This window comes from Saimiri boliviensis, chromosome 2, assembly GCF_048565385.1.
Source record: "Saimiri boliviensis isolate mSaiBol1 chromosome 2, mSaiBol1.pri, whole genome shotgun sequence".
NCBI classification, from domain to species: Eukaryota; Metazoa; Chordata; class Mammalia; order Primates; family Cebidae; genus Saimiri; species Saimiri boliviensis.
This window is the reverse complement of record NC_133450.1, coordinates 84,204,811-84,218,044: the sequence shown is the minus strand read 5'-3', so window position 1 is coordinate 84,218,044 and position 13,234 is coordinate 84,204,811. Positions and strand designations below refer to the sequence as shown.

Below are 13,234 nucleotides of genomic sequence, written 5' to 3'. Positions count from 1 at the left end.
TCTCGGCTCACTGCAACCTCTGCCTCGCGGGTTCAGGCAATTCTCCTGCCTCAGCCTCCTTACATTTTAATTTTTAACACTCAAGTATGAACTCGAAATGTGGGAGCATTTCATATGAAATAATTCTTTTAATTCAGTCTAGAATATAGTTCATATACTGTTATTGTATAAATTAATTTGAGCTTTTTATTGGTGCAGGAAGCCCTTTAATTTAGGTTTTAAAAAATGTTCAAAGTACTATTGAAGTATGAGGTTTAGGTAATGCTTAAAGTATTTTAGTAGATATTATAGTATCCTGCTGTGTTGTACTCTCCTTACATGCCCAGTATAAATGGCAGGAAGGGAGAAAAAATCAGAAAAAAGGATGTAGATATATATAAGGGAAGATGGAAGGAGCTTGGTACCATGGCAAAGAAGTAACTTAGAAAAAGTTTTTACTATTTCAGAGGTTTATACATTTTTATTGAAATTCAGCATTTTACGAAAAAGTAGAAAAAAATAAGGGAGCTTAAAAAATTCTAAATACAGTCTTCTTATTCATATACACAACTGGGTTTGGTCTATCCTTACCATCAGAAGTATAGCCCTGGACTGCACTTTGTGCTTTGGTCTTTCAGGAGAATTATCCTATAGAGGTACTTTCAGTTTTCCTGTTCCATGTAATGTTTTGATGAGATTTCTGATTTTTTTTATGTTTTGCATTACAGATGAAAAAAAGACTGTATTTTTTAGTTATCTATTTAATTTTTTTTTAGTAGAGAATATTACAGTCACATAATTCAAAACTAAAAAACCTACAAAGAAATGAAAGTGAAGAATCTTACCTTGGTGTCTTTTTTTACCTGGTTCCTAGTATGACTCAAAGAAAGTAATTTTTTATTAGTGTGTCTACTTGTACAAGTAAACATGAATGTTCTTATTTTCTATTTCATTCAGAAATTGTAGCATGTTATATATACTTTTGCACCTGGAGAGAATGGCAGCATTCTCCAAAATATGGCTTTTGTGTGTTACTTCATGGTTTGTAATTACTTCTAGTAGAAACAACCAAAACTTTGTAGAATTTTCATACTAATTTAATAAAACACTGTGACATTTTAAATAAGGAAAGAATCTCTATCATTGTAAGAAGTACAATTTGTTACAACTGATCTAAGTTGAAGATAAAATTGAACAATATTTGTGTTTATATCATAAGGAAATCTTGAAAGAAGTCTCCAAATCTAGGAAGGGAAAATCTGTGGGGACTTTTTCTAGTTTATATATGTTTGTGCATCAGTTAAAGTTTTAATATTATAATAACTTTTATTTTGAAAATAATATGATTGTTAGATTATTTGTGAATGATTTTTTGCTGTTATTATAGATGGAAGAAGACTAGCATGTAAATAATGTTTTCTTTCAATGGAAAAATATTTAAAATATCAAATATTCTATAACAATAAGAAAAATATATTTATCTAAGACCATGTATCAGATACAATACTAAGCTTTGAATACATTATTTCATTAATCCTTAGAAAATTCTTTGAGGTATTTTTCTCATTGTATAACCAATTAACTGGCATAACTAGCTTTTAAAACTCAGTTTCTTTAATGGTAAACCCCAAGCTTTCACAGATACCTTTTTTTTTTTTTTGTGAAGTGTAGGTGGTATTTAATATTATGTGGAAACTTGAAAATAGGTGTATTATTTCTGTTTTGGGGTATGGAATTTGGTATTTATCAACCAAATATACCTTATTAATTATATTTATATTTCTGTCTTCACTTCGATTTAGTCCACTTAATCTGTCCTGGATTGAGAAACACCACATTTCTAGCCACATCTTTCATTATCAGTATTTTCTTTCATATATTGCAATTTTGTTTCAAAGTTGTTGCTGTTGTTTATGATATAGAAGAATCTGGCTTTTAAAACTGTATTGTGAAGCCAAGTGTCATGGCTCATGCCTGTAATCCCAGCACTTTGGGAGGCCGAGGCCAGGGAATCAACTGAGTCCAGGAATTTGAGACCAGCCTGGCCAACATGGTGAAACCTCATCTCTACTAAAAATATAAAATACTAGCCTGACATGGTAACACATGCCTGTAGTCCCTGCTATTTGGGAGACTGAGGCAGGAGAATCACTTGAACCTGGGAGGCAGAGGTTGCAGTGAGCTGAGATGGCATCACTGCATTCCCACCTGGGCAACAGAGTGAAACTCCATCTCAAAACTAAAATGAAATAACTGTATTGTGAATGTATCCTTTAGCATTTTAATAAAATATCGCTTTCTTGGTCTTAATGTTTACTGCCTTTCAGCCCAAATTCTACTGTGATGTTAGGCTCACAACCCCTGTTATGGTTTTCATTTGCATGGTGTATTGTTTGTTTATTGTTTTATGTTCAACTCTTCTGAATTACTTTGTTTTAGGTGTGCCTTTTGCTTTGAACAGAGTTGATTTTTCTTTTGTGATTCTACGTGAAAATCTCTTCTTTTAGTGATGGGTTTAGATTTACCGGTATGATAGATTTATTTGGTTTTAGCTCTGTTAAAATTTTTCATTAATCCTTTCTCTTTTAAAAACCTTTCACAATGTGGTTGCTTTATGTGTGTAGCTGTAGTTTTGTTCTCCTGGTTATCTTTCTGATTTTAATGTATAACTCCACTCGTCTTCTATTCCATTATCCATTCTCTACTGTTCTTTTCTGTGAGGAAGATTAAAGTAGCATGAAGCTTCCTGTTTTTAACCTACCCATCTTTGCCTTTTGCTAACTGATTTTAGTCAATATTGCCTGAGCATTTGTTTACCTTTGCTATTAAAATGCCTGTACCTATATTACTTTATTTGGTGTCTCTGGTACTCCTTGATGAACTGTTACTATATGTGAGGCAGTCTGTGAACTCTTGACCTCATACTCTTTGTTCTTTTATCCTCTCCCAGTTTTTATTTGTTGGTTGTACTATTTTTCTATTTTCAGGGCATATGACATTACATTTTTTTTAAAACCTTATGTCATATTTTTTTGGATGTTTTTCTACAGTAAATACATCCAGTGTTCATCATCAATGTTTTTGTAATGGTTTATTTGGTTTTCTGTTTGGCTGAAGTTCATTCTGCAGTAAATTTCATTTAGGAAGAGTCTGAAAACATTTTTCTGTGAGGTCGTTCGTGTTCAAAGCAATTTGACTATAGTCCATTCTGGAAAGACAGTTTGACTTTATATAAAGTAAATTGAATCTCACTATCAGGATTTTGTTGATGTAGCTCCCTTTTTCCTAGTATTCAGTGTTGCTGTTGAGGAATCTGGGACAAGCTGAATTACTTTGCGTTTTATAAGTGGTTTGATCTTTTTGTTTGACTGTCTACAGCTTTTTGGTTGTCTACATTCTTTATGTTTTGAAGACTGATAAATTTTTAATGATATAACTTGGTGTTGGGAATTTTGGGTGAATCCTCTCTGGCATACATCTTGTTCTTTCAGCCTGCATATTTGGATTTAGCACACTTGATTTGAATTGCATTTTAAAATATTTATTCCATACAATGTCATCTTCAGTATGAATTTGTTTTATCTTCTTTGCCTGGCATACATAATTTTTTTCCTAATCCTTAATTTTTTAAAATTGACTTTTCTCCTACTAATGTCTGTTTTCTTTATTTTATTTGCAATGTCTTCTCACCACTGTATTCCTTCCTAATTTCTCTTCATGTCTCTGATTTTATTTTTTTCCCTATACTTTCACCCTTGATTTTGCCACTCCTTTTTTTTTCTTCTAAATGTCTTATTGTCATGGCAGCTCTTCTTGCTTTGTGGTCTTCCAAATAGAGACAATTGCTTCATTATGTTTTTAAAATTTGTGGGGCTACTTTTTTCATCTACATCTGCTCCATGGCAACATATTTCTGATGTTTTTGTTGGAATTTTACATTTTTTTGATTATTTGGCGTCTTTTATTATACAGTATTTTTGTTTAGATGTGAATTCCTATTGTGTTTAACAAATTGGATTTTCTTGGGCCAGTTGTTTTATACAAGCTTTTTTTAGGAGGAAGCATAGGTTGCCAGGATAGTCTCACAGCTTGCTAGCTGGTTTAAACAGCTTTTTGCTGGACAGGAAGCTTCCTGCAATTGTGACTTGTGTGTCTGATTCTTTATGTAGCACTGCCTTTCTGCTTTTCTGTACTGAATCGGGTCTGGGGTACTTCTGCTGCCATCCTTGTTGCCCCAGTTTCTGCACCTGTTTTTGCAAACGAAGGATCTACCTTTGTGATTCACAACATGTGTTTCAGCTTTAACATGTGTATTTTTACTGTCCCTTTAATATCCGTTACCACTGAGTCCCCTTTACTTCTCTGGTTTACTTCTAGCTAAATGCCATCTGCCTGATGTTGGCTGCTTTGGGTAGTGCTTTCATATATTGTGGAGTTTGTGGATTTTGTCTGACTCTTAGTTTCAATGATAAACCAATTTGTGGAATTTTGTTGTGTGACTTTTGGATGAATCCTAGAAGGAAAAGGGGAAAATGTTGACTGATGTAGGATATTCACATGAGAAGTCCTATTTTACTATAAAAATAGGATCTCCTCTCCTTTGCTCTGAAAAACCTACCTAAGTTTTTAGGGCCCTAGCAAAGCAGCAGAACATGGTCTGTATACTGGGAGGAGTAAAGGTAAGAATGATAGACAGATGGTGTCTGATATTTGTCAAACTATAGTATATGGTATTAAAGTACATATTGCAGAATGTAAAAATAAGGGATAAATGAGGAATTGTAGTGAAGGTCTATTAATAGCATGGAAAGGTACTAGGGCTGAAAGATGACCAGTTGATATTGTATCATAGCTCAGACATGCCCCTGCGTAGCTTACTTTATCCTGTAAAACCTTAAGTCTAAGCTTGGTTCTCATTTCTTAAGTTGCTTATTTGTTTTTTGGATAACAAGGATACTTTGCTTTTCTCAATAAATCCTCCACCTAAATTCACTATACCTTGTTTTCTGTTCTTGGTTATCAGTGGTTTATTATTCAGCTCTTTTATAGAGATATGAAACACTGTTTAAAAGGTACATTGTGAGCAAAGTTTGTTTATTTAAAAAATCTGATCCTATCCTACTTTTCTGTTAAAAAATACAAGAACAGCAGTAATTTATCATTTATTGTGGGCTTCATAATTTATAGCTATTTTTGGGTAATCTTTAATGTTTATACACTGTGCAGTGTGATTTGACAATTTTACATTTGGGACATAAGATTATCTGCATTTCTAATTAGGGAGACTATTCTATATTATATAATTTTTGTATATTATAATTATTCCCCAACCAGGCTTTATGAAATTTTGTATCATACATCAAGGCATATAAATATTTTCTTTCTGTACATCTTGACACGGAGATGAGATGAATGATTTTTGGTTAAGGAACAAATTATTATTAAATTTGTACATCTAAAAAGGCAAATTGCAAGCATAAAGCTGTTAGAACTACAGCCATGTCTTGGTTTTAGGGTTTCTCATTTCTTTTTGAATTTTTAAATTAAGATAATAGGTATTTATTATTTGAATTTTTAGAATATGTATACGCACCACAAATTTTTGGTGACTATTTTTCCAGATACATTACAAGCATAGTTTTAATTGTCTGGCCTTAGGTGTAAACACACAATCACTTTTTGGTATGTGTTTTTTCAAAGAATAAGTAAGGCTTGTATTTTTTTTTTCTCTTTCAGTATTGTTGTCCAGACATGATAAGTAACTTTTTGGGACTGGCTAAAACAGAATTTTCAAGTACAGTAAATAAAAACACAACTATTGATTCAGAGAAAGGAAAATTGATCATGTTAGTTAATGACTTTTATTACGGAAAACATGAAGGAGATGTCCAGGAAGAACAGAAGACTCACACAACCTTTAAATGCTTCAGTTGCTTGAAAATTCTAAAAAATAACATTAGGTATGTAAATACTTATTTTTATTTCTATTGAAAATTGAAATGCTGCAAAGAAAAACGTTATGCCTTTATCTTGTGTTTTCTGTACTATTCTAGGTAAGCAGTTTTAATACTTTCTACTAAGAATAAAGGCAGATTCTCTTTTTGAAAAGCTGTTGTCCTTTCTTGTGTTGTGGAGTTTGACTCTTGGATCCAGTTAGTTGTATTTCTTTCACATAGCTTAAGAAAGGACAAAGTTCATTTTAACTTAAGACAAAATAAACTTCTTTTTTCTGTTTTAGTAGTGATCTTTGAATTTTTATTAGACATTTTTTATTTTCTAGTTGCCTTTAAAATTTTGTATTTCTTCACATTTTAAGAAGAACCACTTTATGTTTTTCCAGTTTGAGCTCCTCGATACTAATCTTTGTAATGCTCACATCTTTCAATTTATATTTCTAATTTTTAGAACATTCATCTTGCAGGAAAAGTTACCTGTTTTAGAGATGTATCAGTTCTAGGAAACATGTCTGTTTTGATTTTAAAATTTAACACCTTTAAAAATTAGAGATTTAATTCCTTCAGTAGCATTTTGAAGATTTTTACATGAATTAAATATTAGAAATTTACACTTCATAATCATTGAGTTGTAATCTTTGAAACTATCATTCTATATAAATTAGTAACAAGAGAAAAGTAATAAGACATTAAATGATATTATTTGTTGATTATATAGCCTGATGTTTATATTCGATAAGGTTTTGTGTATCACTTTACTATAAAAAATTTCAAATATTAAGCAGTTCTTCAAATTTCACATTGGACCCTTGTACATTTACCAGTTTGATTTTACAATTAACATTTTACTGTACTTGCTTTATTATGTATCTCTTCATCCTTCTTAGAACTATTAGATGTTTTGGATGCATTTCAAAGAAATCTGTAATGTGTGTGCATGTGTGTACAAGCATATTCATATTCTTATGCCTTTGTGTTTATTCTTAGTAACTATAATTTGTAATTGGCATTTCAAAACACCTATAGTTACTTCTAAGTTCAGCATTTATTTATTTTCCTGTGAGTTTGTGGGTCCAAAAAGAAGCATATAAAAAATCCTGAAATACATGGTAATATATACCTATAACAATTATTATTTCTTTATGATAGTGCTTTATAATTTTCAAAGTTCTTTCACATTTATCTTGTTTTATATGAGTTTTCTTATTTCCTTACCTCCTTTTATTAAGCTTTAAGGGCCATCAATAGCTAATGGTTGCAGTAGTTTAATAGAAGAGGAACGGTATTTTGAGATAAAACACTGAAACAGTGTTGCAATAGAACTCTACCACCATGATAACATGACATCAGAAAATCATGTTAGCAAATATGGTAAAATGCAGAGCAATGTGATTCATTGACTTAATTTCTTGTATTGGAATAGGGGATTATAAATTATTTCTCAGTAGTTTTTTGGCCTTTCATTTAAGATTAGCCCATTTAATATCAAACACGAAAATGAGGCTGGGCCAGGTGGCTCATGCCTGTAATCCCAGCACTTTGGGAGGCTGAGGCAGATGATTGCTTTAGCAAAGGAGTTTGAGACCAGCCTAGGGAACACAGCGAAACCTCATCTCCAGAAAAAATACAAAAGTTAGCTGAGCTTGGTAACATGCCCCTGTGGTCCCAGCTATTTGTGGGGCTGAGGTGGGAGGTTAAGGCTGCAGAAAGCTGTGATCATGCCTCTGTACTCCAGCCTGGGCAACAAAGCGAAGGTGTCACAAAGTAAAATGAAAAATTCATTTTTTGTTATTGTTTATGAAGACTAGCTACATATGTCTAGATTTTCAGAATATTTACAGATTTTAAGAAAACTGTATCTGATAATATCCAGGAATTGAGCATTTTTTAAACTACTGATCATTTAGTAAATGTAACCTTAATGATAAACACCTCATGAACAAAGAAGTTAAATGTTTTATATAATATTTTATTTTACCAGTAAAAACTAGGAAGGCAACTTGATATTAATAGAGAATAAGAAATGGATAGCTCAGCATTTCTGTTCTCTGCCTTATCAACATACTGTTTTATAAGGTTTTTTTCCTACACTGAGTGTCACTAAAAATAGTTAGATTTATCTAAGTTCTGTGAACATCCTTGCAAGAGGTTTTGCTGTCTCCCTAATTTCTCTTGGGTTGAGAAGTATGAGCTCCTGATGGAACTCATTTAATAACTGGGGGAAAATGAATTGGTTAAGGGATCATTTTATGTTAATAGACTTTAAGTGGTGAAAGTTGTGAGCTGAAAGATTAATGGCTTATGACCATCACTCTATCCATAAATATTTAACCAAGACCGGGATTTTCTGTAGGCATTTGTAGAGCTGGTGTTAAAACCAAAGGAGGAAAGAATATTTCAAGGTGTATCATAGCCCACTCCAAAGAGAAGCAGTGCTGTAAATTTGTGAAAAGATACATATATTATAATCTTCATGATGATTGCTATCCAGATTGATGGCATTATCACTTAGTTTCAAGATAATTTCTTTTAGGGACTCAAAGTGAATAATTGTTAACAGTTGACCTAGTCTAAAAATTATGGTTTTTATTGAATAACTTTAGTCTCAAATTCAGCAAATAACTTCAGTAAGCTCTTTTAAATAAGTGTTACCATTTATATTGCATCCTCTGCCACTGAAGGTTGTAGTTCCTGCTCAGAAGAAGCCTTTTAGGGAAGCTGAAGTAGCAGAATGTAAAACTGAAAAATGTATGTTGCCTACAAAGGGCACTATCTGCAAGTTAAGATGAACAGTCTCTGCTAACAGTAAACCAGTATCATTAAATAAAACAAAAGGTTCTTGTAATTGTAGGCATTAAAACTGCTATTACATGCATTTAAAAACCAAGATAAAAGTAAAAATACCACTAATTTGTCATTTAAGCAGCTGGAATCTATTGTATATTTTCAAGGCCTTAAAAGATTTCCTCTGGACTCTGTAGCTGCTTTTGGTGATAGGGTTTCCTTTCTTTTAGTATTTTATTTTAAAATGTAAATAGGATTTCAAATATGGCTCAGAAGCCTGCTATTTTATCTAAATTTAAAAAAAAATCTGAATGATTGAGTTATATCAAATTGGTGATCTTCCAGATTAATTACATTAATGAATGATTTTAAAGCAAAGATAAAAAGATGTTTATTTAGCCACTTAAAGTGATTATGCATACTTTCCTACACAACTTTAAGACTTTTGATAATTAAGAGTAATACATTTATATTTTTAAGATTTAGGTTCAGATTCTTGTTTGTGAGATTTCCTTTTTGTTTTTAAATCTCAAGTTTTGCACCTGTTGACAACCATTTATAGGTTTATGAACCACATGAAACACCACTTGGAACTTGAGAAGCAGAGCAGTGAGAGCTGGGAAAACCATACCACCTGCCAGCACTGTTACCGTCAGTTTCCCACACCATTTCAGTTGCAGTGTCACATCGAAAGTACACATACCCCCCATGAATTTTCTAGTAAGTTACCAATACATGTAAATATTCCATATTGTTGATTGCGATAATATAAACCACGAAAACCTTAAGAAGTCTGTTAGAAAAATGAAAATAAGAAATAGACTTTGGAATTTGGGCAAAATTGAAAAGGCCAAGTTTTAACAGTTACAGACTTTTAAATAAAATTAGTTACTACTAATAAAGTACCTCTTGTGAATAATTCATTATGGTAACTGCATTGACATAACCTGTGCATTATATATGGGGGATTAAATTAGGAACCTAGTATCATTTATTTTAAATATGAATTCAGTGCTCTTCGTGTAAACTTTAATAGGAAACAGAGCTACAGTTGTAGTTTAAGATCACAGGCCAGACTCGATGGCTCATGCCTGTAATCCCAGCACTGTGACAGGCCAATGTCAGGAGATCACTTGAGGCCAGGAGTTCGAGACCAGCCTGGCTAACATGGCAAAACCATCTCTACTGAAAATACAAAAATTAGCTGGGCATGGTGATGCATGCTTGTAATCCCCCCTACGTGGGAACCTAAGGCAGGAGAGTCTCTTCAATCCAGGAAACGGAGGTTGCAATGAGCCAAGATCATGCAGTTGTACTCCAGCCTGGGTGACAGAGCAAGACACTATCTCAAAACAAAAACAAAAACAAAACAAAACAAAACAAAAAACAGATTTTGGAGCAAGATGGCTTGGATTTAAATCCGAGATCTGCCTCTTAATACAGGTACAAGATTTTAGCCATGTTACTTTATATTTGAATAATGGGGATAATATAAATACCTTCCTTGTAGGATTGTTAATAGGAGTTAAGTGAGTTAATGTAGGTGAGGTAATGTGAGTGCTTAGAACTGTTCTTTGGACTTAGTTAATTAGTTAACAAGCTGTTTAGCTGTTGATGACTGCCACTACTGCTGTTATTGTTGATATAGATGCATACAATGAATTTTTATATTAATATCTTAAATATTATAATACTATTTCTCTCCCACATTTAGCTATTTGTAAAATCTGTGAATTGTCATTTGAAACAGAGCATGTTCTTTTACAACATATGAAGGACAATCATAAACCTGGTGAAATGCCATATGTCTGCCAGGTACACATACATTTTATTGTTTTCTTAAGTGTTTAGTTTTTTTGTTGTTTTGATTATAAAATTTAAGCCTATTAGACCAGCAGTCAGCAAACTTATGCAGAACTTGGCATAACTTATGCCTTATACGAGGGTGGGCAGCAAGCTGGGTTTGGTCTACAGGCTTTTGTTTGTTTTGCTCATCCCCGTACTGGACAAAGATGAATCCTGTTGTAGAAAAACAAACATATGGACTTACTATACTATATAGAAAAGAATGTAGGCATACAAGGGAAATACAAAGTGCTGTTAGTTACAAAGAACCCTACCAAATGCTTTGCCAAAGCATTTGGCAAGAGCATTTTTGCAGAATTTGAAGGAAGAGGAAAGCAAGGAAAAGATAAATTGCCACTGCCATAAACCTGGAACGCCATTGATAATCTAAAAGAGAATGCTGTTTCATGTAGCAGAAAAACATGTTATAGGGCAAGAGTTGCCAAAGCTTGAAAATTCAAGTCAAGACAGAAGGTGATAGATAAAAAGATCTGATAAAGGGAAGGGGATCTAGTTGTGTTTTGGGATGTATCCCTTAACTTTGAAAGCTACATTTAATGTCTCAAAGATGATCTTGCGGTATTGCCTTAGTGAGATTCTTGGCTGCAAACGCATCAGAACTAGATTAGCAGTACATAATGTTCTCCTGACAAATTGTAAATTATTGTTACTTAGTAATTGCATACCAGTTACAAATTTTCAAGTTAAACTAAGCCTTCTTTCTATTTTTAGGTTTGCAATTATAGATCATCATCATTTTCTGATGTAGAAACTCATTTTAGAACATCCCATGAAAACACTAAGAACTTGCTATGTCCATTTTGCCTCAAAGTTATTAAAATTGCAACGCCATATATGCATCATTATATGAAACATCAGGTGAGATTTATCAGTTCTTATTTGTTTATTTTGTCTTAGTGAAAACACTGAGTATGACTTGGAGCATCTGTAGATTTGTTTTGCAAGGGAAGCAAAGTGGTTCCAAATGACACTATTAATTTATGCTTTATGTTTGCTTGTGAAATTTCCACTTCTTTTTCTTACTTCCTTTCTGGTGATGGTGTGGGTCATAAATAAAGTAAATTCTGAAAGATAGCTAGAAATAGGAAGTCTATGATGAGAGGGAAAAAATGTGAGTGGAATATCCAAAAGATTTAATATTTTAGGGTCTATAGGTAGATATGAGAATGATTTTGAAGAGAGTTCTCAGGACAAGGTGAAAAATGAGTTTGAACTGAAAAAGAAAAGATAGAGGATTTATAATCTTATTTTCCTTTTGCTCTTCAAACTTTCTAACCCCTTATCATTATGAGAAGACGTATTGTCATCATTGACCTGGAATTGTCTTTTATAGTCATGTGACCATGGGAATAGTAGTGACGCTTATTGATGAATGTATTAATTCTGTCAGAGAAATATATTTAGATCATCACTTGTTCCCTGGGTGGTTTCCCAGGGAACAATTGTATTTTGCTATATAATTTTGGAACTCAGTGCTTGTACTTAGTGCTTTTACCCTTCCCTTGAATTCTGATATTATGCTTATTGGCCCTTTTCCTGAAGCAATTAAACCATCTTTTGTTTGGACTAAAAATTTTGATGCAACACTAATCCTATACTTGAGTGCTTGAAAGAACAACAGTGCCTTTGCCAAAATCAGAATCCGATGGATTTACTGAATCTGAGCATGCAGTCAAGTTTTGCCAACTCACTACAAACAGTACATTCTCTTATTATTGATTAAATTGACATGCCAATTTATTCACCATTGGTGCTCACTTTGCTGTCATTTTCAGTTGTTAATCATGAAATTGACTTGAAGTTTTTTGTTTTTTTTTTTTTTGAGACGGAGTTTCGCTTTTGTTACCCAGGCTGGAGTGCAATGGCGCGATCTCGGCTCACCGCAACCTCCGCCTCCTGGGTTCAGGCAATTCTCCTGCCTCAGCCTCCTAAGTAGCTGGGATTACAGGCACGTACCACCATGCCCAGCTAATTTTTTTTGTATTTTTACAAAATACAAATGGTCTTGATCTCTTGACCTCGTGATCCACCCGCCTCGGCCTCCCAAAGTGCTGGGATTACAGGCTTGAGCCACCGCGCCCGGCCGACTTGAAGTTTTTAATTGGAGAAGATCATAAAAGTAGAATTTCTAGATGAATTTGGAATCACCTGTGTTGTGACTGGGCTGCCACCCATCCTTGAGAGTTTCTGGCAAGATCTTCTATTCTAGGGTTTCCCCAACAGTGTTCCATCAGTTGTTAATAGATATTTTCCCCAAAATCATCACTGCTAAATAAGTTTGTTAAATGCCTGGATTTATAAAATCAAGCAGTTTTGTTTGTTTTTTTAAAACAGGACTTCTTAGAACTTTTAATATGCCAATGGACATTGTAAATCTCTGAGAAAGGATATAGTATGTATCATTCCCCAAACTTATTTGACTGTTGACCACTTTATTTGCACAGTACCTATTAACATTTCTTGATGAACAGAGTTTGTGAAACAATGTTCCTGATACTCCGTATTTCATCTTTGGAGTTTAATTTCGAAAGGGAGAATGAAGTATAAGGCAGTAGCTCTAGTTCGTGATGGGGCTTTTTAACATAATCTTTCCCAGGTGCTTTGCCGGACCATAGAGTGAGATAGAGATATGGGAAAAATGATAACTATGA

At 33.3% G+C, this 13,234-nt stretch overlaps 1 protein-coding gene across 7 annotated transcripts in view; it reads left to right on the top strand.

Moving 5' to 3' along the window:
- Positions 1-13,234, top strand: part of ZNF280D (zinc finger protein 280D) — a 106,528-nt gene that overhangs the window by 43,096 nt on the left and 50,198 nt on the right. For all 7 annotated transcript variants that reach the window (XM_039469154.2, XM_039469157.2, XM_039469156.2 and 4 more), the window contains 4 exons: positions 5,716-5,939; positions 9,280-9,437; positions 10,432-10,532; positions 11,295-11,441. In XM_039469154.2, coding sequence (XP_039325088.2) covers positions 5,716-5,939; positions 9,280-9,437; positions 10,432-10,532; positions 11,295-11,441 — 630 coding nt within the window. The remainder of the gene's footprint in view (positions 1-5,715; positions 5,940-9,279; positions 9,438-10,431; positions 10,533-11,294; positions 11,442-13,234) is intronic.